The 26,244-nt window shown below is 36.4% G+C and overlaps 2 protein-coding genes across 2 annotated transcripts; both read right to left on the minus strand.

Annotated features, from left to right (window-relative positions):
- Positions 1–304: 304 nt before the first annotated feature.
- hprt1 (hypoxanthine phosphoribosyltransferase 1) lies at positions 305–16,055 on the minus strand. Its single transcript, XM_020917846.2, has 9 exons — positions 15,829–16,055; positions 8,773–8,879; positions 3,802–3,985; positions 3,057–3,122; positions 2,757–2,774; positions 2,600–2,682; positions 2,382–2,428; positions 2,209–2,285; positions 305–1,301 (listed from the first exon to the last, which is right to left on the minus strand). The coding sequence occupies exons 1-9, from the start codon at positions 15,853–15,855 to the stop codon at positions 1,254–1,256; spliced, it is 657 nt and encodes a 218-aa protein (XP_020773505.1). The 5' UTR covers positions 15,856–16,055; the 3' UTR covers positions 305–1,253.
- Positions 16,056–17,333: 1,278 nt separating this feature from the next.
- Positions 17,334–25,346, minus strand: phf6 (PHD finger protein 6). The gene is made up of 11 exons (XM_020917857.2): positions 25,206–25,346; positions 22,898–23,050; positions 22,275–22,376; positions 21,908–22,041; positions 21,771–21,820; positions 20,785–20,945; positions 19,865–20,008; positions 19,144–19,248; positions 18,931–19,064; positions 18,721–18,844; positions 17,334–17,931 (listed from the first exon to the last, which is right to left on the minus strand). The coding sequence occupies exons 2-10, from the start codon at positions 23,027–23,029 to the stop codon at positions 18,721–18,723; spliced, it is 1,086 nt and encodes a 361-aa protein (XP_020773516.1). The 5' UTR covers positions 23,030–23,050; positions 25,206–25,346; the 3' UTR covers positions 17,334–17,931.
- Positions 25,347–26,244: the final 898 nt, after the last annotated feature.

The following is a 26,244-nucleotide window of genomic DNA, read 5'->3' on the forward strand; positions in this document are numbered from 1 at the left end:
ATGTTAACTTTACCTTGGACTGTGTATGTGTTTCTACATCTAACCAAACAGTAGCCTAAGCCTCTGTTGTGTTTTGTTAAATACATTACCACAGAGTAATAATCAAGGATTTCATGTGTGAATAAAATAAGACACAACTCCTGGTATGTTTTTGATGAAGTAACAACATTCTAACATGTCTTAAAGCTCACAAGAATGCATTTTGATTAATATAGGACCTTTAAATAAGGCTTTGCTGTTTATATGAGCATAATTAAATGTGGTAGTAAATTAACAGTAATATAAAACTAAAATGAAAACAGAATGGTGTATAGATTTAATGTTTGGTTTCACGTAATATTTCAACAGTGACAGTGTACAGCAGTGGAACCCTTGTCTTAAATGAGAATATCTGACCAGCAACATTTGAAAAGCAGCAAAACTATAATAAAGTTTAATATACATGTGAACTTGTATTGTAATGAATGTATAACACAAAATAGTCTTTTATGAGGGACAGCACCAAAGATTTGTCTCACTTTTACAACTTAGCATGAAAAAAATTAATTAATTACACAATATGTAAAGGTTCTTAGTCACAAAATATACATAAAGAGTACCCTGCTTTTTGATGGATACAAACGAATAATTAACAATAAAATCAATATTAAAAGTCTTTTGATATGCTTCTATAAAGGTGCACTGTGTAACTTTTCAGGTGGAATGTCTGCCATCTGCTTGTCTCCATAGAGATGTTGTTGCTTAGTCAGGAATGTCCCGATATGGCAATTAACGTATTCACCTCGCATTTACTCAATAACATGGGTTTTTATTGACTTAAAATGTGAGTGGGCTGGCCTCTCCACAGATCTGACATGTAACTTGGCCCTATGGCGTCATCTGCTATTTCTGTAGAGATAAATAAATGTAATGCCATACTGTGGAACATTCCAGGCAATATATCGATGGAGAGAAGCAGGTGACGGAGACCCTCCACCAGAAAAGTTACACAGTGCACCTTTAACATAGCAGCTTTAAGCTTAATAAATTATCAAATTATTAGAAATCATTATGTTGGGGCGATAAAAGCATTGTTAAATCCAGGGCCAAGATGATGTCTCATGCATTTAAACCTTTCCGTGATGGTGCCAGAGCTAAACAGTTGTGTCTAAATCTTAGTGGATAAAAAAACAATTAAAGGTGTATTAACGGAAAAGTACAGTCATAAAATAAAATAGCTGCAAAAGAAAATATTGTAAAACTGGTGTGGTCTTCTATGCCTTATACTTCTCCTTCCCCGTATCACTAATTACACAGATATGCTGAAAAAGAGAAGAAAAGCAGTGCATTAAAAGTTGAAATGACAAAAATACATGTGTTAATGCATTTTAGGAAGGTGGACTGCTGTGAGACTGATTTTATATTTGTAAAAGTCAAAACTATGAATAATGTACATGTAAAAAAAATAAATACATCAGGAATCTAGTAAAAGGTGATAAAACTGAACAGTGGTGGAAGTACTCAATACTGTTACTCAAGTAAAAGTACAGATACCAGTAGTTTTCTTCATGTGATACCTTTACTTTAATATGAATGTGTTAAAAATAAACACGCAGCCTTTTCAGCAGGGCTCGCACAATAAAAATGCTTTTAGTTTTCAGTCCTGTTTATAGCGGAGTAGAAAGTACAGATACCTTCTCTCAAATAAAGTGAAGTAAGAAAAAAGAATCCACTTTAAAATGTGCTTAAGTAAAGTACAGATACCTAAAATTTGTACTCATGTAGAGTATTTAACTACTTTTACTTTGCTACATTCCACCACTGGACTTAAACAATTACATTTTTATATTAGTTTTTACAACTGAGGTTAACTATACATTTACATTTATACCAAAATCATCAAAATAAGGGCACAAATAGGACTCCTTAAATTCAACCAAGTTACCACAATTTTACTACAACAGAGAGTGCAGTATGGTCTTAATCTTCTCCATCTTGCATTTAGTCAATTACAAGGGGATAATTGCTTATTTTCAAAAACCTGCACTCATAACGTGAGCAGGAGCACTTCAAAGATTTGACGTGCAATTGGGCTGGTGGCATATCCATTGGAGTTCAATGCCATACCGTGGAACATTCTATGCAAAGCAATAACATCTTCATCGAGACTAAGACCAAAAACTTACATAGTGCATCTTTAACCCAGCAAGTGTCGAGCTGTTTACTTACATTTAAATCTCTAAAGTACTCGTTGTAGTCAAGTGCATATCCCACCACAAATTTGTCTGGGACTTCAAATCCAACATCTGTAAAAACAAAACAGAACAAAATATATATATATATAAAAAATGAAGGTTCTGTCAATTCTTTGTTAAATGCATGTTTAACTGTTCTGAACTCACAGTCGGGTCTGTAGCCAACACTTCTCGGCGTCCTCTTTACTAACAAACTACACAGAGGGAACAGATTCATGAAAACAATGGGGTTATAATGGGGCTGATCTATATCACAACTAGTGTAAGATAAATTTTTAAAAAAAGCTTTTTGTCATTGTGGTATCATAAATGAGAAAATAAAAGTTGTTTTAAAATAAATAGTCCATCATTATTAGTAGTCTTACCTTGCTACTTTAACCATTTTAGGATTGTACTGTTTAAGAAGCTGAAGTAACGTCTTCATTGTCTTTCCTGTGTCAATGATATCCTACAAAAACAATACATCAAGCTCAAACCCAAGTTTTATCAAGAACTTCAAAATGATACTAAAAACAAACTTACCTCTACAATCAAAACATTCTGTGTGAGAAAAGAAACACAATGTTATTAATAATGAGCACATTTTATTTATAGTGTAAAAGGGACAGTTATGTTTTATAATGTAACTGAGTAGCACCAGACAATATGAAGACATATGATTGTACAATGAAACGTTAAAAGAATGTAACTATGGACAACTGCCAGCGACATTTCAGTCCTTTCAATACAGCTCCCTGGCAGTCAGGTGGGATGAAGAAACACAGAGTTTTAGAACAAGCAATCATTTACCAATAGATTCTTAAATATGAAAGAAAATCGTACTTTTCCAGTCAACGTTGAAAGATCATCTCCACCGATTACTTTTATTTCACCTGTTGACTGGTCATTCTGCAAGAACAAAAACATTCTTAGGACACCACATTTCTATTACAAATCACAGATAAAGGGGTGAGCTACATTCAACATGGAGTCAATGAATCACAAAACGATTGGTTTGAGTTCTACACATCGTCAACATGAGATCTCTCTCATTGAAAGTGATCAGGGAAAGTGATCAATTCAAGCTGATTGGGCAAAGTGTCACAACAGTGGAGCATACTGAGAAATGAAACCTTTGTTAAATCCAACTGAGAGAAAAGCACAGACGTCCTTCCTGTCCACACATGCACAAAACGCTTCCCTCTGCACCTTTTTCAATATCCATCAGTTTGTCTTAATTTGTTTGGCTTTTGCTCAAACCAAAATTGTTCCGTGTGTGGCTCGAGCCCAAACGCTGACACAGGAGAGGTTCAAGATGGACAGTTGAGTGTTTGAACTCATCACAGGAGTGTGATAAAATGTGTGAAGTGGAACATTAACATAATACTACAGAATACTACAGAACTACACAGTATTAGGGCTGTGGGCCTCTAGTCATTTAGTTTAGTCAATTCATAGATTAAGTCTTATTAGTCAACCAAAATCTGTATTTTGCCCCATTTTTAGTCAGTTAATCTATCTGCAGGACATGTCTTTAGTCAACTACAGCCCTGCATAGTGACACAGCCCTACACAGTGTGGTATTTACATAGTAGCTCTTGAGGCGTATGAAGTCCACCGTCATGGGGATTGAGCGGTCGCTGTTTCGGTTCAGGGCCTTGATGTAGTCGAGCAGGTCAGCAAAGAATTTGTACCCTCCTTTAAGCACACACAGGGCGACGATGTGGTGCCCGCCCATCTCCTTCATGATTTCACGTGCCAACCGCTCCGTCCTGCACACAAGTGAGGAGACAAGAAGCACAAATGTGAGAATAACAGAAAAAATACATTCTGGTCGGACCCTGTGGTAACATAATGATGACATAACTCTATAAGACAAGATAACCTTTATTTGTCCCCCAATTGGGGAATTCCAGTTTTGTAGCTATAGACTATATACATGTATAAAGAAGTGGACTAAGAGAGTGTGATGTCACCCATAGCTTTCCATCTCCAGTCACATGAAGCTTGCAATGCTAGCAGTTATAGGAGCGAATTTGGAACCAGGCTCCTTATTAGGAATAGGACTTTTTAATAGACAAAATAGCAAAAATAAAAACACCAGGATCATGTAGAGGAGGTTAATATTAACATTTTAAGACCAAAATGAGGCTCACGCTGTTGATACTTTGCTGCTGTTGTCAACATTCCCCAGGGGTGTGATGAAAACAGGACCATGAACACTCGTATTGATCACAGACTCCTGAAAACGTGTTGTGTAAATCCATTTTGTATTTTTTCTTGAAAATTTGAAACTTTTATGTCTGCTTTAGCTAATTGTTAATATTCCACCAATATAAATACATGAAGAGAGTGGCTTTGAGTATGTGTTGTGTTTTCAATTATTTTGTATTGAAAAGATCAACAGCTTGTTCATTTGGAATTGTTAATTTCTATGGAAACAATGCTAGATTTGCATCATTCTGAAACCGATGGATACGACTAAAATGCACCCACAAGCCACAACCAAAATCCCCTCACGCTCTGCTTTGTTACCCTGCCTCCTCTGGGACATTTGGGGTTGACAGAGTAGCTTCGGTTTCTGTGACTCAGCAGAAGATTCCGTTTCCTTACGTCTGAGTCAGCCCCCTTGCTCAGACAGGCTTTCAGTAAAGAGGGCGGTAAAAGGCAGGATTTGAATAACAATAACGGCTGGGTTTTCAGATCTTCAAAAATAATATAGTCAATAAATAATAATAGTCAAAATACACAGTAAAATCGATATTTGTATTATAGTCATTTCTTGTTAAGATTTCATTAGGGATTAGGCTACTGATACTGGTATTGAGTGCTGGGTTTTCCCTTATAGGAGGTTTATACATTTAGGTAATGAGGGAATTTGCTGATAAGAGCCTTGGCATACAATGGCGCGCAACTAGTTATTTTTTTGATACATTATTGTACATTTTTTTGTACATAAAGTCTAATTAATTAGTTGTCATGTTAGGCTCCCACAGCTACACTCAAACAGTGAGAGATACAGGACTACATTCATACCATACTCCATACAACCGTACAAAAACTCACCCTTATGTATCAGATATGTTCAGTCATGTCTTATGTTCTGTCAATCATCATTATCATCTTTGCACTGTTTCTCCTGACCCACATCCTGTATCTAGCTAAGATGTATTTGAATTACTATGTTCATATATTTTACTTGTGCATATACATTTGTATAATTATACCTTATTTGACACCTGTCTCTTTTTGCTTCTTATTTTGAATGTACTGTTACCATTTATATTTATGCTCTTTATTTTTATACAATATTGTGATCTATGAACTACTGTGTCCAAATAATTTCCCTTGTGGATCAATAAAGTTTGTCTAAGTAAGTCAGTCGTTAACAATTACTAAGTCTCAATTAATCTGATTAGTTGATGTGCAATCCAAGTAGTGGTATTTGAATAAGATGCATGGTCTGTTTTTGCCCCCGATCTTAGCACTAGCGCTACCATTAAGGAGGGGGTGTGTCCATGTTGGACTGTACATCGCTGCTGGAGGCTGGAGTGGGATGGTACAAATACAGTGATGACATCTCAAACAATCTGTGACCGCTGTAGTGTTTAAAAGCTCTGCCAGTGTGGGTAATGTCTGCAATCTTTGCCTCATTACCAGGCAGCAAAGAGGATGTGGGGAAAACTGACATATTGGTACCATAAAACAGCTCCGGAGCCACACCAGTACACCCCAGCAGAGGTGCCAGGAATATAGAATTTTGGATGGGCCATGACAGAACTGGCTGGGTTCCAAACATTCAGCGTGCACCACTCTCAAGCACGCTTACCCTGTAAGCCCGTGCACATGCACACATGTCAACCTTTTTAGTTTTCTCTGCGTTCCTCCTTTTGTTTTCCTCCCATTATGCAGCAGACCAGTGTCTATCTCATGCGCTCCCCATCCCACAAAAAATCTGCAGACTGCTGCTCTCCCCCTGGTTGCACCCGCTCCCATCTGTCCCGACAGTCTGCTACCGAGTCTTTCACTTGAGGAGTGTCCACCGCCGCTCACATTCTCGTCTCAAGGGTGTCCACTGCATTTGGTCCCACACAGGTGGATGTCTCGCGGATTATGGAATACGTTTATTGTCATATAAATGTTTCTGATTTAACTGCTTTACGCACAGACTTGGATTAAACCATTAACAGACGAGGAGGGTGACTAAACGACCTGCATTTGCCCCGCACACACTGACTGATGTTAGCGGCCAGAGCTGGATGCACAGGTGTCTGTACATCAGAGTGCTCATGTGCACTATATGTCTCTTGAACCGTTGAACAAAGCTCTACTGACCGCTGATGAAGAGAGCAGCACATACGAGACATGCGTCTACTCCACTCCACTGTCACAGCCGCAAGCTGTCTGCGCGTGCTGATCCCTGTCAGAATCCGGTGTTGGCTCTGCAGTTTTCTATGGTTTTGATGGTAGCCTACCTACTGGCAACTAACTTTATAAAGAAAACACACTTTAGGACAGCACTGTAAACTGCCTCACGTGAATGAGCAGCTTTTGTAAAGAACCAGATTAATATACAGTCCCTGACAAAAGTCTTGTCGCTTATCCATTTTGTAGAAACAAAAGGTTATAACCGGACTTTAAATTAATCGATTGGTTTTAGAAATGTCTCATATGAAAACTAAAACCCTCCCAAATTATGTTCAATATACTAAAATAAATTTGCTTCACTGAAGAAAGACTGATCATTTTATGAACACAGAAAGGTCAGATTTTGGCAAGACAAAAGTTTTGTCGCCTACAGAAAATTGAACAAATAATTTACTTCAAATACAAAAATATGTTGCATAATGTCAGTGAATGAAGTAGTGGTGCTGTGAGATCCATATTTAATATCTTGTATGACTTCCATGAGCTTGAAGGACTGCATCCATGCGGTTTGACAATGATTCATACAATTTGTTGATGAAGTCATCAGGAATAGCAAAGAAAGCGTCTTACATGCCTCCCAGAGTTCATCAAGATTCTTTGGATTTGCCTTCCATGCTTCCTCTTTCATTCTACCCCAGACATGCTCAATGATGTTCATGTCTGGTGACTGGGCTGGCCAGTCCTGGAGCACCTTGATCTTCTTCGCCTTGAGAAACTTTGATGTAGAGATAGAAGTATGCGATGGAGCACCATCCTGCTGCAAAATTTGACCCCTTTTATGGTTGGGAATGTAAGAGGAGCTAATACTTCTTGATATTTTAGGCTATTGATATTGCTTCCACCCTGCAAATGTCTCGCACACCCCCATACTGGATGGAGCCCCAGACCATGATTTTTCCGCCACCAAACTTAACTGTTTTCTGGGTGAATCTTGGATCCATGTAGGCTCTGGTAGGTCTCCTGCAATATTTGTGGTGGCTGTGATGTAATTCAACCGAGGATTCATCTGAGAAATCCACCTTCTGCAACTTTTCCAGTGTCCATCCTTTTAGCAGGCTGTGGGCCTTGGCAAATGCCACACGGTTTTTTTAATTGCCTTTTGTTTAGTGCTGGTTTCTGTGCACTGGTTCGACCATGGAGGCCATTTCGAGACAGAATTCTACAAACTGTTCTGGTTGACACAGGGACTTGAGGTGACCAGGCCGGTCCTCCAGAGCAGTTGTCTTGCGGGGTCTGCCGGACCTGGGTTTGTCAAAAACATCTCCAGTCATTTCAGATCTTTTTCTTATTCTTTGAACTTGATGCTGAGACACATTGAAGGTGTCAGCCACCTCAGCAGTGGATCTGGTCTTCAGCCTCTTGATAATTAACGCTTTGGTCTCAGGGTGGATCTTAGGCATGTTGTCAGAGGTCAAGTTGCAGTTGATATGAAGGTCTGGTGTGCTGGGGTTCTTTTTATACACACCCACTAATTGACTGATCAGTAACTGATCACAGGTGAGGCTGTAATCTAGGATTGGGTGCATCATATGACAAGGCGACAAGACTTTTGTCTTGCCAAAATCTGACCTTTCTGTGTTCATTAAATGATCAATCTTTCTTCAGTGAAGCAAATTTATTTTAGTATATTGAGCATAATTTGGGAGGGTTTTAGCTTTCATATGAGACATTTCTAAAACCAATCGATTAATTTAAAGTCAGGTTATAAGCTTTTGCTTCTACAAAATGGATAAGCGACAAGACTTTTGTCAGGGACAGTAGACTATAGAGGAAAGCTAAACTGATACAGGAAGCAGGCGAGAGGCTGTGCTTTGCTGCAGGAGGGCATCCACATGGCACACGAACATGTTATGAATGTTAAGCATTCATCATCCTAATACATTTCCAAATAAAAGAAGTCTTGAGCATGTTACATGTGTTTTTCAGTGGATCAGTTTGATATTTATTTTTATGAGTCTGGCAATTCACTGAACGCGTCCCACCACGGCCCTAGTCTGCTCCACTCAACCTGATATTCAGGCACAGCACACCTCTTGGTTAGAGCTCCACGCCCCACACTTGCGCTAGTGCTAAGATCGGGGGCAAGATTGGGCCCAAAGTCAGTGTGGATACTGTTTCCAGACGGCTTCACCTGTCGAGTATGAGTCCATGTGGGATGTAGACTCTCTCCAGGTCCCCGGCGTAGTGCTTTGGTATGCAGAAGAGGTCGAGGTCATACCCCTGCTCCTCATCGCTGATCTGGAAATAAACCGGACACACACAGGTTTATCAATATGAACACATTTATGTCATAACAGAGGAGGCAGATAACACAAGTTATGTTATTACTAGGGATGTAACAATAACCAAAATATCATGATATCGTATTGCCAAAAATCACACAGTAATATCGTGGGCTGTCACAATATATCAAATTACAAGTTCCTTTGCTTAAATACTAAGGGTGTGCAAAAATATTGAAATATCGATATATAGTATTGTTTAATGTGATACAGTATTGATATCGTGGGCTGCTGTACCGATATATCGCCAAGAGTATTTTTTGGTACATTTTACTAAATTATTATGTTACAATGCTACAGCTTTATTGCTTGTTTAGAGGAAGGAAACTTATTTATGCAACACATTTTCACTGTTTTGATGTTTAAAATGGGCGTGTTTCATATTAACTTTGCACAAGAAATGGTTTAACAAAGACTTTCAGTATCACAGCCATGATTTAGCCTTTAGCCTATTTTTTATTGCACCGTATCGTGTATCATATATTGAAATACATCGTATTGAATCATATCAAATCAAATCATAAGCTCACTCTATCGAAATATGTATTGTATCGTGGCTTATGTATGGTATGTCAGCAACTTCTGAATGATACCCAGCCCTATTAAATACATTGTTTAATAGTAGCAACAGCTAAATAGAGAACTACATATACCACCGTTCATGTCTTTTGCTTGAATTCTTGGGATTATGACCATAATAATAATAATAATAATTCACACCAAAATCTTGTCAGTGTATATTAAAGGCAATAAGTAACCTATCTACAATTGTATTAGCCTCTCTTATTGCAATAAATATTATATTGAGAGATGCATATCGAGATAATATCATACCGAGAGATTTGGATAGCGTTACTTCCCTAGTTATCACTACTGTCATGATGGATGTGTCTGGATGTGGGTTACGTAACAGGTACCACACAGCACTGTTGCAATGGGAGAGACAGAAGAGCTGCCACTGGGGTGGACAAAAAATCTCCAGACCAAGATACTAATCAAGACTAAAACTAGTATCTAAATAGTACTCATTTGATCATGAATCAATATTGGGGACATCAATCAGAATTAGAATACCACATTGGTAATATTTTTGTTTTAAAGTAGGTAATTACTTAAGAGTTTATTTATTCTCATTGTATCCCAAAGTCTGAAGCTAGAGAGGTATTCAGTATTTGTGTATCTAGTGTTTAAAAAAAGCAGAGGTGACTAAACGAAGATTAGTATTATTCTATATTAGTATATATTATAGTATAAGTATTCAGTCTGTGTAATCGCTCAGTCGTCCAAGTAGGATCCATAGCAAAATACATTTTGGAAAATGTATCTTTTGCAATGCTCCTCTTTTGCAATTCTATCTATTTATATCTGTCTTTATAATTGTGTTAATTAATAAATAAACAAACCTGACCAAAACATATACTTCCAAGGTAGTGATAAAGTTACTCTCACAGCACAGTTAACAGTGAGTAACTGGAACGGAAAAACTAGAAAATACAGAGAGGAAGCAATTAAATAATGCTGCATCTGAAACTACAGTTATTATATTTGTAATGTAATGTAATGTAATGACAAAGTTAATGATTAAAAATGCCATCAACGAGTACATGGGAAAGTGCACTAAAAACCATTGAAGCATCAAGTTTTAATGTAGTGAAAGTGACTTGAGCCTGAACTCAGACAGTAACAAGAATCATGTGACAGAGAGTAGCCTCAGCTAAAAGATAAGAAAAACTACTATGTGTAGAGCCAAGTATGTGTGTCAAAGGGTTAGTTTAGTTCAGAATATTGTATAATGTCTTTACAAAGGCTGTGCAATACACCACCAGTCAAAAGTTTGGACACACCCTGTCAATCAATGTTTTATTTCTTTATTTTTACTACTTTCTGCTAGGGGTGTGCAAAAATATCTAAATTGTATATACCAGTATATATATTGCGATATTCAATTTGGTGATACAGTATCGTTATTGTGGGCTGCTGTATTGATATACAAGTTTTTTTTTTGGTATATTTTATTAAATTATTTTGTGACAGTGCTACAATTTTTATGTTTTTTTCAGAGAAAACAAATGTGTTCATGCGACATTTGACATTTTCACAGTTTTAATGGTTGCAATTCGTTTATTATATATTGACTTAGCACAAGTAGTGGTTTAACAAAGAAATACTGTTGTTAAAATGTATTTTGTTCTTAAAAATCGTGATATATTGCAGAATATTATATGAAATATATAGATTATCCCGTGTATCACCATATTGTGATAATATAATTTTGTGAGCCATATATCGCATTGAATCGTGAGGGCCCCTGTGAAAAATTCACAAAAAGGGAGATTTTATTCACAATTTTCCTTACTTGAGTCAGTTTTGGTTTAGTCTGTCAAGTTTTTTGTTTGACATGTAAATGAAATTACTTTCTTTTTTTTTTTTTTAAACTGAACTTATTTTAATATAACCTACAGCTTGGCAGAATAACGCAATATTAAACACAGTTATCAAACATGGAATCTTTTACTTCTATCGATTGAGATTATGAGTTAGTAATGTTCTTTCTAAGGCTAAACAGTTTGTGAAAAACATATAATTGTGATTAGATTTGTAATTTATACTTTAATAATAGGATACATTTTAAACAAGCCTAGGAGAATTGTCAAAAACTGAAATATTAACTGACAAAGTAAGACAAGAATCACATTTCAAAACATGTTTGTATAGATCTTAACTACAGGATTAGAGCAGAATAAGACATACTCTTTAGTGTGGAGGAAATTGGTACTTCAAAACTTGAAGCCTTTGCAATTTGCCAACTGCATTCATTCAAATTGAGATTTACATTTAACTGTGATTAATCTTGCAGCCCTAGTTTACAGCCAAGGATGTAGGTCAAACGGTAAGTTTAGTAGAGATATATATTGTATAACGCTCTTACATACATTTTATTGTTTAAAAGTGAATTGTGTAACTTTTATGGTGGAGGGTCCATCAAATGCTTTTTCCATGAAGATGACCCCACTCACAGTCAGAATTAGGGGTGTGCACAAATATTGAAATATCGATATATAATATCATTTAATTTGATGATACAGTATCGTTATCGTGGGCTGCTGTATCAATATATCGCCAAGAGGTTGGTTTTTTGTGTGTATATTTTACTAAGTTATTTTGTTAAAGCGCTACAGTTCTGTTGCTTGTTTAGAGAAAGGAAACTGCTTTAAGCAACACATTTGACATTTTCACTGTTTTGATGATTAAACTTGGTGTTTTTCATATGAACTTTGCAAAAGTGGTTTAACAAAGACTTTTAGTATCACAGCTATGATTTAGCGTTTATTTTTTATTGAACAGTATGGAATCCTTTTGAAATATAGAGTATCGAATCGAAAGTGCACTGTATCGAAGTATGTATAATATTGTGGCCTATGTATCGAGGTCTGTATCGTATCGGCAACTTCTTAATAATACCCAGCCCTCTGAGCTATAAAACCATCTGTAATTTAATAAGTATAAGGTAGAGGTGTTTAAAATTGTAGGACATTCCACACAGAATTACAGCTTATCCATAGAAACAAGCAGGTGACCACTAAACAAAAAGTTACATAGTGCACCTTTAACTTAAAGGCCTGTGGATATGAGTTTTTATACATATGACACAGATGAAGCTAATGCAATACAGCTTGAGGACATCTGATAGAAATAAAAGATAAGAAATCCTGCTCAGTTCAGGAAGCCATATGTAAGGGTTAGAGGATTGTAAACTTTCTACGGAAATCTTTTATGTTTAATTGATAAGAACATAAAAGCAGTATTGCAAATCTTTCAAAAGCCACTGGGGTAGGGTTAGTCATTACACTGTGAAAAGCTTGTGAGTATGAGATAAATTATTTGACCCAGATAAAGATAAAGTGAGGGAATCTTCATATAAAAAAAGAAAAGAAAATGTAGGTTAGAACCATAAATATATGTCAAAGGCTTCGGGTAGGTACACATGCCATATGACTTTATTGCACACGTGTTTTAATAAATAATTTTAATCAGAGATCTGCACACACAAGTAATCAAGTAGTATCTGTTTTACTACTATAAACCTATGGGTGTAAATAAAGTTTTGAATGACATAACCATTTACTGTAAGGCCACAGAACAGGCTTTATCACAGTCCAATGAGGTTACTGCTTTTTTTAGCCAGTGGTTCCTCTTATCCAATTCAAAAGAAGAACTATAGTAAAAATACATCTTTTAAAATCAAATATCTGTTTTCTAATTACTTACAGATTAAATAAAATCTACTAATAAGGATATAAAATCCATCTGTCCTGCCATATGTTTGGTCATTAACACAATACAAACTCTTAACTGCCAAATGAGTCAACACTCAATTTAGTCAAAATAACGAACAACAAGCAGCAGATACCTTCTCTTCTCTTTAAAGTCCTGTTTGAAAAGTTAAACAAGGACAAAATGTGCCAATTGCTCTGGGGTCACTGTAAAACTGACCTTGAGGTTTTGGAGATAACAGAAGTTCATGTTTGACAATGTTTTATGACAGGCAGAAACCCACAGCTTGCTAACTTTCCGGGTAACTTCTGGCACCTTCGATTAGTAAGGGGGTTTAATGCTTTAAAACGTCTGAACATTTGAGAGAAGACAAAATTATGAACTGTTTAACTAAAAGTCTTCACTACAAGAAACTGTGATATTACAATACAGTTAGAGGGAGATATACTGAAAAAAAATTCAATATTGCAAATGTTCTATAGATATGCAAAATCAAAATATTGAAAATATTGTCCCATAGTATAGTTTAATTTCATGGTCCAATCATGCTTTGTGCGATATTTCAAACTTGAGATAAAGCTTTATATTAACAAGAGATTATATTAAAAGATAACAGCACCTAGTGTGACTACAAAGCTTTCTTACTGGTTTGAGAGGTTTTAGTACATTTATATTACAAAATAAAGACAAATAATCAAAACTGGCTCCACATATCAGCCCAAAAATATCAGCAGAGCTATTTTACCATAGGTTGCCCTGAATTCTAAATCGGTATCAGCCATGAAAAAACAAACATCCCATGTTTACATCAAATCCCTCAACTAAGACATTTTAGCATATTCCTATTGAATACTCAAGTTGCAAAACAAGGAGACGAAAGAAATAATTCTTGTCAATATTGCCCATCACTGTTATACAACTGTACAAACTTGTTCTTGTTCTGTGTAACTTATGAGTCTCTCAGTAGTGAAGTACATAAGAGCTTATTTCACACCAAACCAATTGAAACTTAACCCACATCCCGTCTCTATAGTATTTGGTCGAGACTTTTTGGTATAAAACAACAAGATCAATAATACAAAGTTGTATCTCTGTAATAAAATTATTGTTCATGTTTTCATTTTTGAAGAGTGAAGAAAGAATTAAATAGCAGTAGAAAACCTTGTATGGAATAATATTGAGTGCCCTAACTGTCTCCAAGGTGAAGCTCAATAAACAAGCTCACTGCCGTCTCTAGGGAAGGTGTTAAGACTATTTTGACATTTCAGTAAAGCTCCCAACAACGAATATTTCTTCGGTTGTTCAATGTGTATTTGGAGTTAAATGACCATTATTAAACTTTTTGGGATGGTGCTGAGGGTCCTTCACCTGCTTGTCTTTGCAGTGATTTTCATTACTTTGTCTTGAATGTTTCCCAGTCTGCCATTGAACTTACCTACCTCCATGGTGACATACTAGCCTACAGGTGAGCTCTGTGGAAACTGTTTTTCAAGGTAATTTTGAGAACAACTGTAAATGAATAAATGCAAAATGTACAGTATGTTTAAAGCCATACTGTGAGACATTATAGGCAAGGCAGTATCATCTCCATTAGGGCGGGGTATCATTCAGAAGTTGCCAATTCTATACTGATTGATACACAGGCCACAATGCCATACATATCTTGATACAGAGAGCTTACGATTTGATATGATGCAATACTATATATTTCAATACGATGCAACACAGTTCAATAAAAAAATAAAAGCTAAATTATGGCTGTGATACTAAAAGTCTTTGTTAAACCACTTCTTGTGCAAAGTTAAGCACACCCATTTTAATTATCAAAATGTGAAAATGTCAAACGTGTTCCTCTGAACAAACAACAAAACTGTAGCGCTGTAACAAAATAATTTAGTAAAATATACCAAAAAATGCTCAAGGCGATATATTGATACAGCAGCTGATACTGTAACTGTATCATCACATTAAACGATATTATATATTGATATTTTAATATTTTTGCACATCCCTAATCTCCATAGACATAAGTAAGAGGTGGTTCTCTGCAACCCTACAAGGTAATTCCTCTTTTGTAGTTTTAAAGCTTTATTCAAAATGTAAACAAATCAAAAATGACTACATCATACCAGTTTAATAGTACATCATGGATATTTCATTACGTGCATGCTCTACTTACATAATACCTTGCGTCAGGAGTTGTATTGCTATCTATTTTCCCGTAATAAGCTAATTAAGAGTGGTCCTTCAACATGCCCTTAAACAACAATACTGAAACATGTCTAGCTTTATTCCAAAGTAAAACACACTGACTGTTAACAGTGGTTATTATTAAGATATTACAGTTTAAATCACGTGCTCTGGTTTCCTTCGTTCATTCTCACGGTACGCAAAAACGTGGGCAACTCGTGTTTAGTCTATTCAACAACAGGCCACGCTACAGAGAGCATTGTCACTCAACAAAACGTGCCCACAAGTTTAGGTATTTCAATTGTATTTCAGTTATGTAATGAGCTATACCAGCGATCGAAAGTACAGAAATTTAGCAAAAAGGACAGCTGTCAGCAATGCGCATAGACCAAATAATTCCACAACCCCCAAGTATTTCTGGAAATCCAAAATATACTTACAACAACACAGGAGCTGGAGGTCGCCATGTCGTTTACGTGACCTCAGCCGTGAAATTTATACGGAAAAGGTTAAAAGACGTGGGTGTGAAACAATATACGTGGATCGTTTACTCTTGTGTTTGCTGTAGACACATGGAAATTGCTAGCTGTGGTCGGAGAGACGCTTTTCCCGGGGCTGCAGCGGTGGGCGAGCTCCGGTGGGTTCTACTGAGCTCCAAGCCGCCGAGACGTGCGTGCTGTTAGGGGGGATGACGTACAGCTCCCCGTGGGCCAATCACAGAAGGGGTAAAGGAAAAAAACCCGCCCAGGTTTGGGCAAGTGAAGCCACACAGGGTAATGATGAAAAACATAGGTTTCAAATTATCACAATAGTCTATAAGCCAAAAATATATAATATACATTTTTGTTATAATACACAAAATCCGAAGTTTCTAGTCACTAATAGAAATATGCAGGTTCAACATTATTCATTCACAGCTACACCAAGTTACTTAAATCTGTACTGTAACCACAGCTGCCTTGGGTTGGGCTAATCTGGGCCATCGGCTCCTCTGACCGATCACACAACACATACATAGGCTATAAAGCAAGGGAAGTACCTTGCTTAAGGACACAACAACAGTGTGCAAAATGCCAATGACACATACGATATCAATGACACATATGATATCAGCTAATTCACAGAATACACAGAATTACGATTCAAGCGATATTTGTGAGTTCGCAAACTCACTAAAGTCCATCTTGGCAGGCGCCGGCTGCAAGGTCAATCGGTTGGGCGGAGCAGTCACAGAGCAGCACTGAGGTTCGTGCAGAAGCCAAACAAACATGGCAACGCAGACAGACATACTTCAGCCTATTTTACAGACAATATGGACTATTTCATTTGTTAAAAACATGCAGAATGTAAGGGCTTTGCACATTTGTGCACAGAGGTGTCTGTGCTTTTCTCTCATATCAATTTGGCATGAGCCAGGTTAACGTACCCAATCCAGTGTTTTATAACTGGAATAATTATCCAAAGCTATCTTAAACCTACCATTCATAAGTTTATTTGATGTTTTTCACCCATAGATGACAGATGTAAAACCTGTTCTCCCCTCAGCTGTCCTGTGTTCACGCTCACCTGTGCTCTCTGGTCTTCTTGTCACCAGCACACTATCAAACTGCAGTACCATAGATGGCTTCTAAAGGTGATATGTGAGAATGCAACAAGGTTGGGTCTGCCAGTTTATTTACATGTGGCAGCTTTACATAAATATACTTTCTTTCTAAAACCACACTTCTGCAAATGGTAAGTTTTAGAAATGTACCTTTTACTGAAATGTTGTCCGAGGAGTAAAATGTGTGAAATGTCAAAACATGTCAAGAAATCCCAACAGGTGGACAGAAATTTCTATTGTCTGTGTGAAATTCCTCACTTTTCAAAGCCAAAAAAACAGTTTCTTTCTGTCTAACAAAATTTGCCTAGAAACATTCTCAAAAAAGACACCTGAAGCATTGAGTAAATGTGTAAAATAAAATCTTTCTATTTCCAATCAAGGATACAATCTTTAGATACAAGTACATCAGGTAAACTCCACGTGAAAGAGCTATACACTGCCCTTTAGTGGCCAAATAAAAAAACAACAATCTTTGCAGTGAAAAACCCAAGTGCATGCAATTCAAAAATGACTCATTTATGAAAAGTTTTACATAGAAAGGAGAGAGGCTAACATGAGGCTTAAGACATGATTACACATACAAAAACAGCACATTTATAGACACACTAAGTAACAAACCGCGAAATATAGCGTCCTTTAGGAAACAAGAAGAGGAAGGTTATTATTTTGAATCTATTAGGACAAAGGGCAGCCATTTTATAGTCCATTTAAGTCCCAATATCCGTGGCATTATTGATGTTGGTAAATAGAGAGTCATTTTTGCCTTGCGTTTACTTCAACCCGTCAGCTGTCAAATGCTGTGGAATTTGTGAAGAGTTCAGGTGCATTCTGGGGAATATGAGCCATTTCAAAGACAGGTGGAAAGTTGTAGTTCATGATTTTGAACATATTTAATGTATAAAAATATTTCCTATCTTCTATCCCTCACTGGTCTGGTCCCCTGCAGAAAAAAAACAGTATTTCATTGAAGTAGGATCTACCATTTCAGTATGACATTTGAAGTCTCAAAGATTTACCCATTATTATCACATGTTAAAAATAATTATTTAAAATCCCAGGTGGTAGGTTAAACCAGATAATTTATAATCGTGATAAGATCCAGTTTCCCACTATATTTAAAGCGAAAGGTTTATGTTACATGTTAACAATTTAAAAACATACGCATATTAAAGTGTAATAGGCTAACCAAAATGACTACCTCCAAAGGAATGACCAGTCATACCTGTACCACTGTCATTGAGTCAGTGGTCTGCAATCATCTTGGGGCTGTAACAATATTTTTGTTTGTAATTAAGTAAACAGTACAGATTAAAGATAGACCAATATATCGGTTGGCAGATATATTGGGCCGATATTTGCACTTTTTAGTGTATCAGCTATCGGCCATAAATCTACAGTAGAGGCCGATATTTTGGTTTGCCCAACCAGCAGCCGAAATACACATGAAATATATGCATAAATCTTTGTTTGAACAATGAAGTCCAAAGAGGGTACTGGAAAAATGTGACTACACTGGTCTCTACTCATTTTGTAGTAAAGGAAAATTGTGGATGAGTCTGTAGTAAATTTTAACTTGATAATTTGGGAAAAAAATTCCTAAATCGGCTCTACATATCGACCCAAAACATATCGGCGGAGGTCATTGGCCATCAGTTGCTCTAGTACAGATATATCATAACAATTTTAAAAGGACATATTTCTTTTCAGGTACTGCCCCTTTAACAGTTACCTAGTTATTGCCATTGACTTGTGTGGCTGTGGCCTGTTCGTTGGCTGCTCTCTCTCTTCGATTCTCTCTCTCTTCATCCTCTTCATCTCTCTCCTCGTTTCCACTGTGGTTTTTACAATAAAGTCTGATAAAAACAACAGACATTTTTATAAACCTTATATTCAGTTGTAAAAAGGTAAGGTGTTACATTGATTTAAATAAAGATCTTACTTGTAAATTCCACGCGCCATGTTTTCAATGAATTTTGCTTTGTCCTGGAGACCGCAGTGATAATGGTAGGTTTTCACACACGCTTTGATTTCACAGCCTATTGTCGCCCCCAACTGACTGCACAGGGTGCATTTCTGGAAAAACAAAAAATATTTCCAACATTTAAAAACAAAGTGATACTGTTTAGATGTTGAGAAATATTTTTTTATTTACCATTCGCTTTCCTCTTTTGATTTCTTGAATGACTGTTTTTACGTCAAAGTTTCCAAACTCGGCCCGTGATGTTGTGGTTAACTGCACTGTTCCAGATGAAAAAAGCTGATAGAATAAAATGGACATGTCAATTCATTAGTACTGTTTTATGTAGTAGATTATGTATCCAGCATTAAGACCACCTAAGCACCCAATAATAGGCCAGAGACAAGGTGCACTAAACCAGGTCTAATCTGAGCCAGGATTAAACCAGGATTTAAGCACCTGTCGTTCACACTGACCACAGCAGGGATGCTCAGATCTTGTCCTACAGCCATAATTTTTTGTCAAACAAACCTTAATTCTTATTTTTTTTGCTTCTGACAAACTCTAAGATAAACTTATTTATTATGTCCGTCTGCTGCATTATCATATTCATAGCCATTTATTTTACATAATAATATCTTGTAATTTTGCTCTACTTGTACAGTGTTAGTTAGATTCAAGTCTGTTTTAATAGTTTATTTATCTTGATCTTTCATGAAATATACTCTCCTTCTGTTCTTGATCTGTACGTTGCAACACTGAAATTTCCCATTGTGGGACAAATAAAGGTTCTCCTGTCTTATCTAAAATGGTATAATATACCATGATGCTATGATGTAGAACAGTATAAACAATGGCTATAAAGAATACCAAGTTCATCTAATCTTCTTTGTCCAGTGTCAGTAGTATATCGTACCATGCACTTGTAGTGAGCGGCCACTTTCTTGGAGTTGTCTGTGTGCAGGACGCCTCTGGTTTCATTTTCTTCATCTCCGGCATGACAGAACCCACAGCGCTGAAGTCCATCTGCTGGACTGGCTCTCAGGGGCGACCGGTCTCTCTTAAAATACAATACACAAAAGATTCAACATTTTCCTGATTATTACAGCATAATAAAGCTAAATGACATTATAGCTACAACTGGTCCTTTGTTAGAAACCCATGATCTGCATCAGTCATAATTGTACCTAAGCTAAAATTAGCCAACTATAACCATAATATAAAGTCTAAAACTTGTTTTAGTTTATTGTGTTAAAAGACCCATTTCACTGAAACATATTGTTATAAATAAAATAACTGATTAAATACAGTGTAAAAAATCTTAAAATCATCTTTTGACCCCAGCTCAGTGCCTCATAGCTCCCACTTTTGAATGTCTACTGTAAACAAGTAAATAAAGGTTTTTTTCATTGACCTAAGGCAAATCTGGCTTCATTTGTAACTTTATTGACAATTAGTAATGGGTCATGAGGCTGGACAGGGACATTCAGTGCTGTAAGCACGTCACACATTACACTGCTGAGAAATCCTCCATATTGTAAATTATTATATATGTGAAATATATTAGTTATATTATTCCGAGACCTTCCAGAGGAAACACTCTGAGGGAAACCAACTGAAACACCTCCTCCTCAAACTGCCCTGACACAGATCTGCTGACCCTACCTGATCAGTCCTTACATTAAACTGCACTGAGACCTTTGACTTAGACACAAAGGCGACAGAGAAGAGCAGTGGAAATTTGTATCAGTAAAACTTGAATTTCCCTCAGATCAATAAAGTATCTCTCTCTCATACTGTGTTTATAAGATCAAATGGTGCAGTTTTGAGTCTCACATGTGAAGAGCTCTCCTCCTCCGCTGCCTGTGAGGATGTGGAGCGGGTCTCCTCAGACTGGCCCCTGGACCCGGTCTTAGTCTTAGACTTCTCAAACCGACCACGGCCTCTGCTCAGAGGTGGTGAGGTGTCTGAATCATTGGCCACACCCTCTGCTTCATCTACAAACACAAAACAAAACATATTATATTAATTAAAGGGCTTATATTCTGCTATTTTCTGATCTCTGTTTTAATATTGTTTCTTCATCACAAACATACCTGGAGCTGTGTTTTGTTTCATTCGCACATGTTTGACACACAAACCCTGTATATTTAGGCAAGTAGAGTACTTTTCTCAAACTGAAAATTGTTCCACATTGTGATGTCATGTGGAGGATACAGTGTTTTTAAACTCCAAGCACCTTCAATCATTTGGATGTTTTCAGCCCTGGAATTGCCAGTCACTACTGAACAAAAGATAAAATGTAGCTGTAAAACTGAAAATTACATGAGATGATGTCACAATTTGGAATGGCATATTGAGCTTTGGAGATGCAGACAGACTGATAATAAAGGGTTACTCAAACACATGTGAATGAAACAAAACACAACTCCGGGTCTGTTTTTGAGGAGGTAACAGCATTATAACATACTGCTGGACCAACTCAGTTTAAAAGCTGACGTTTCACTGCTAAACAAGCAGAATGATGTTTTTGTGGTCACAGCCTAATTTTAGATGAGAAATGGTTACCAAAACGGATTACAGTGAAGCACTTTGTGACTATATGTGAAAAGCACTATATAAATGTAAATAAGAGTTTACTAATTTACTTGACTAAATAACAGTAAAATACATGCACACATAATGTAAAAGGTAATGCGGATTTAACAGCAGAAGAAAAATTATGCAAAGTCGCCACAAGCTGCAACCATCTATATGTAGTCCATTTCTCTTATATGTGAGAGGACCTGTAAACTATATTATGTATTGTGTTGTTTCGTTACCTTCTTCTGCGTTCTCCAGCGATGCATCCCGATGTTTGCGACAATAAACGCTATAATCACAAACAAACACAAAATTATTCAAACCCTTAAACCTTTGATATGCCATATTTCTATTTATAGCTCCTAAAATAGCTCACAGGTAAATTCCTTGTGATGGATTCTCTTTAGTTTGAGCCTTGTCCTTCAGCGCGCAGTAATAATGGTATGTTCTGCGACAGGTTTTTACGTCACAGCCAATAGTAGCTCCAGGCCGGTGACAAGAGGAGCACATCTGAGAGAAAAGGTTACAAAATTGTTATAATACAGTTGCAAAATGTCTTATTTCAGCACATTTTATCTGCAATTCTGAATAAATATGATACAAAGGTGTTTCTGATATTCACTCTTGCTGAAGATTGGTAAGAACATGTGCTTCACTGGGTCAAAAATTGTGTACAAGACTATAAAAACATCAGGCACTATTCAAGGATGTGAACATTAACTTAAATGTCTCTGAACACTCACCAGTTTATTCCCACGTTTGATTTCCTTCTTCACGTCATTGATGGAAAAGCCTCCGATGTTCTCACTGTCTGAAGGGGACGACACCAGGGCCGAGGAGAACAGCTGCACAGAAAAATCAAAAGAAGTTTCATTTTAAAATTTGAATAAATACACTCAAAAATATAGTCCTCTGTTTATTTTCCCTGTCCATGATCAAATGAAACCAGTATAGTTAATGTGAACAGCAAATCTGCTTTCAATGGGAACTTTTCTTCCTTTTGTTTACTGCACTGCCACTGGTGCTCGAGTAGGTTTCTCTCCCAAACATGGAATTTCAAAAGTAGGTTTTCTGTTGGGAAGCTTAAATATTACATGATTTAATTTCATAATTGCTCCTATTTTATTATCAAGACTTGAAAGGGAGAATTATGTAAACATAGAGGATGAATGAATAAAAAATACAGTATGTATTTTGAGGCTTAATTTTTTTCTGTTGTGAGCAATTTTGTATAATTATTCAAATAAATATTCAAAGAAAATGCATCTTATGGTTTATAGAACAAGCATCTCTAAAAAGCACCTTTAAAATTCAAATTTAAGTCTCTGAATTCAAGTCCTATTATTGACAATAGCGCCGTGCTCACCATACACTTGTGATGTGCTGCCACCTTCTGGCCGTCGGACAGAAGCAGCTGGCCGCACTCTTTGTCCCGGTTGGTTCTGCAGAAAGCGCATTTGGGGAGACGGGGCGACGCGCCTTTCCTCTGTCCCGACATGACCACAGCTTCTTTCGATTTCTATACGACAGAACGTACACGAATAGAGAGAATAAATTCATTTAGACATCCAAATGAAACATATTGCAGAAATCTGTATGCAATATGAATAACCAAGTAGGAATGCAGAGCAATAATGCATAATGGTATTGATTATTTGAGCTCAACTTCTGCTTTGCTTCCCAATTTCAGAAGGTGTTATTATGTTACTTAAATGGGACAAGAGTGAATAAATATCTTGTAATTTTAAAATATATTCACCTTCTTGTTAACTGTTAATCCAATGTGTTTTTCAAGATGTGTTTATCTTTTAAATGGAAGAGTACCTAGCCTTACACAACAGATGATATGAATAACATAGTAGGGTAGTGACAAAATGTCAGTCACCCACTGTTTATCTGATCTTTATATTGGCATCTAGTTAGTTGTAATTTAAGTGATAATTTAATACAATTCCAAATCTAAATAATAAAAGCAGCAAGAACCTAGAGATTCCTATTCCAAATGGTACATCATGGGACTACATCATGCTGCATTTTTTCTTATATACAAACATAGGGCCATGATTATGACATGTACACGAGTAAAATCTATTAAACTGAAAAACTTATACTCAACTTGACACAATAAATCATAATAATTAAAAAAACATAACACAATTGAACAACTACACCCTGTTTGGTGCATCTACATTGTTTCAATTTTTTGGGAATTTGCCAAGAATAATATTAATGTGTAATTAATGTAATCAAATTACAACATGTATTTTCACTGTAGATGTTAATCTTCTGATTTACAATTGGCCATTCATTTTAAAAGCAACAATGATGTAGTGAATAGGCCTATCAAGTCTCCTCTTATATTGACTGAGTGACTAAAGCTACATATTTACAATGTACAGTTAGAACACAAAGTTATCATCTTAAAACAAGATATGAAGAACATAGATTAAAACTAATTCAGAATGGTTAGGCTACTCCATTGTACTAAAAATAGCCCATCTATCTCCACAGCCAAACCCAACACAATACACTGAGTTGTAAAATACATGTTTAAATCAAAATCTTATCCCACAGCACAATGGAACAGTCCCTTGTGACCAGTTTTCCTGAAAATGATGCAACATGTTTCCAACCCAGCAAACAGCCTGTTCTGGCCCTACTTCAAAACCTCCACTATCCCAACTTTCAGTCTCTTTTTGGGATTATCTTACACAGAAAATGCACCAGAAGAGACTGTAATGACTGTTTTATAAGACATACCAGGAGCACACAGCTTACTGCTCTACTTTGTATCACAAGATGTCCCCACTCCCCTTTAAGGCACGCTTTTAATTAAATATTATCTTGGTAATATGTCATATATGTTCTATAATATCTAAAATTTTATCTGTGGAAAGGAGTAGCTAAAACCTTGCTATGTACTGCCAATTCATGTTAAGAATGTGGTGTTTATAATAGGATATAATTTTAAAATAAGGTATGGAAATGCATATTAAGTGTTTAAAATGCAGGAAATGCATATGATTCTTGTTTAAATCCACAATAGATTTTAACTGCGACGTATTCATTGAGCCATTTCTGCCATTACGATCGCAGGGCCAGGCTTTCACTGCGGCGCCTTCACAAGAGCACAATCTCCCCACAAATCCTTACCCACTCCACAAATAAACATAACATTTTCATTATTTTATCTTGTATTACCTCTTCCTGCAAATGTTTTAAGTAATATTTGACTCCTAGGTGGTGTAATCGTGGCTGGAAACCCCCTACACAACCCGAAAGATAAAGTGCATTTCTCCTCCAAAGTTTTGAATTAAAGGGGGTGTGTTACTCTAGTTTCCCCACGCTATAACTAAAAACATCTTTTACTACGAACAGTAAAAGTGCTTGAAAATTTCCGTAAGGCCTTTAAACGTGGCTAAACAAACGTCACCGATGTAAAAATAAAAGTGTACGGTGTGGATTTTGCGATTTAAGTTCATAAAATGTGATTATTTCTCTTTAAATGTGTAAATTGTCATGACAGGCGCGGGTTTTTGGAGTAAAGAGCGCCATACGTGATGTTTCCCCTGCGAAGAGACAGAACAACGCGAGCAAATACGGCCTAAAACGACAACAGGGATACAAAACACGCCTAGGATCTCACAAATAAAGATCATCCAGTCATAATTTACCTGATATAAAGACGGATTTGTAGTTGAATAAGTAGATTTGATGGGAAAGTACCCAAGAGCTTGGCTATGTTTCTTTCCGTCCTTCAGAAGTGATCGTGTGTGGATTTTTGGCCAAGCGCTAAAGCTAACAACAATGCTACACGAACCGGAAACTCGAAGAGAAGACTTCCGGTTATGACTATCATAATAAATGAGCTCTTGAATAAACATTGATACGTTTGTTTAAATGTGAAAGATAAAAGGTGTCTTTGAAGAAGAGGAACTAAAGAAATTGACAAAGTAAAAACATGACAATAGCTCATTTATTATAAAAGCGAGATCATGCTAAAATCAGCATGCACACAGCACTGGAAGAGGTCAAAATACCAACTCAATCTAGAGTCTAATTCACTATCATGCAATGTGTTGTAGACTATGGTCATATATACAAATAACTGCATTATTCTCTATTGCATACTTACTATACCACAAATAAGAACATTGCACTAATACGGTTTATAACAATGAAGTAAATAAACAAGCAATGCTGTGAATGTCAACTGAGCAATACATGTGGTTAAATTAAGCAATACTGTGCATACTATATTATATAATGTAGACAAATCTACATAAAATGATTTGTATAAACTAATTTCTTTGCAACGAATGTGCATTTATAAAGCAACATTATCTTCTGTCTGTTTCAAAGGAACTAAGCCAGTTAGTGCTTAAAATTAATGTCCTAAATGTCAAAAGTCTAATAATTTTATTTCACAGTTCTGCATTTCTGCAAGTATTAAATATAAACATATATGAGTTAGTGGTCTGTAGTTGAAAAGTCTGTATAAGTTATCTCAAACCAAAAGCTGACAATACAAACGATAAACATTGGAGAATCTTTTTGTTTATAAGGTAAATAAATTCAAATTATTATTTACAATGCCAACCAAATTAATGACATGGAAGGTTCCATTTGGATCATGGATAGGCCTACAGTGAAACCATGAACCAACCATGTTTAGGAGCACAAATTATACGCAATATGTTGATTAGTGGAGCT

Source organism: Boleophthalmus pectinirostris, unplaced genomic scaffold (assembly GCF_026225935.1).
Source record: "Boleophthalmus pectinirostris isolate CB_2022bp ecotype Guang Dong unplaced genomic scaffold, ASM2622593v1 HiC_scaffold_23, whole genome shotgun sequence".
Lineage (NCBI taxonomy): Eukaryota > Metazoa > Chordata > Actinopteri > Gobiiformes > Gobiidae > Boleophthalmus > Boleophthalmus pectinirostris.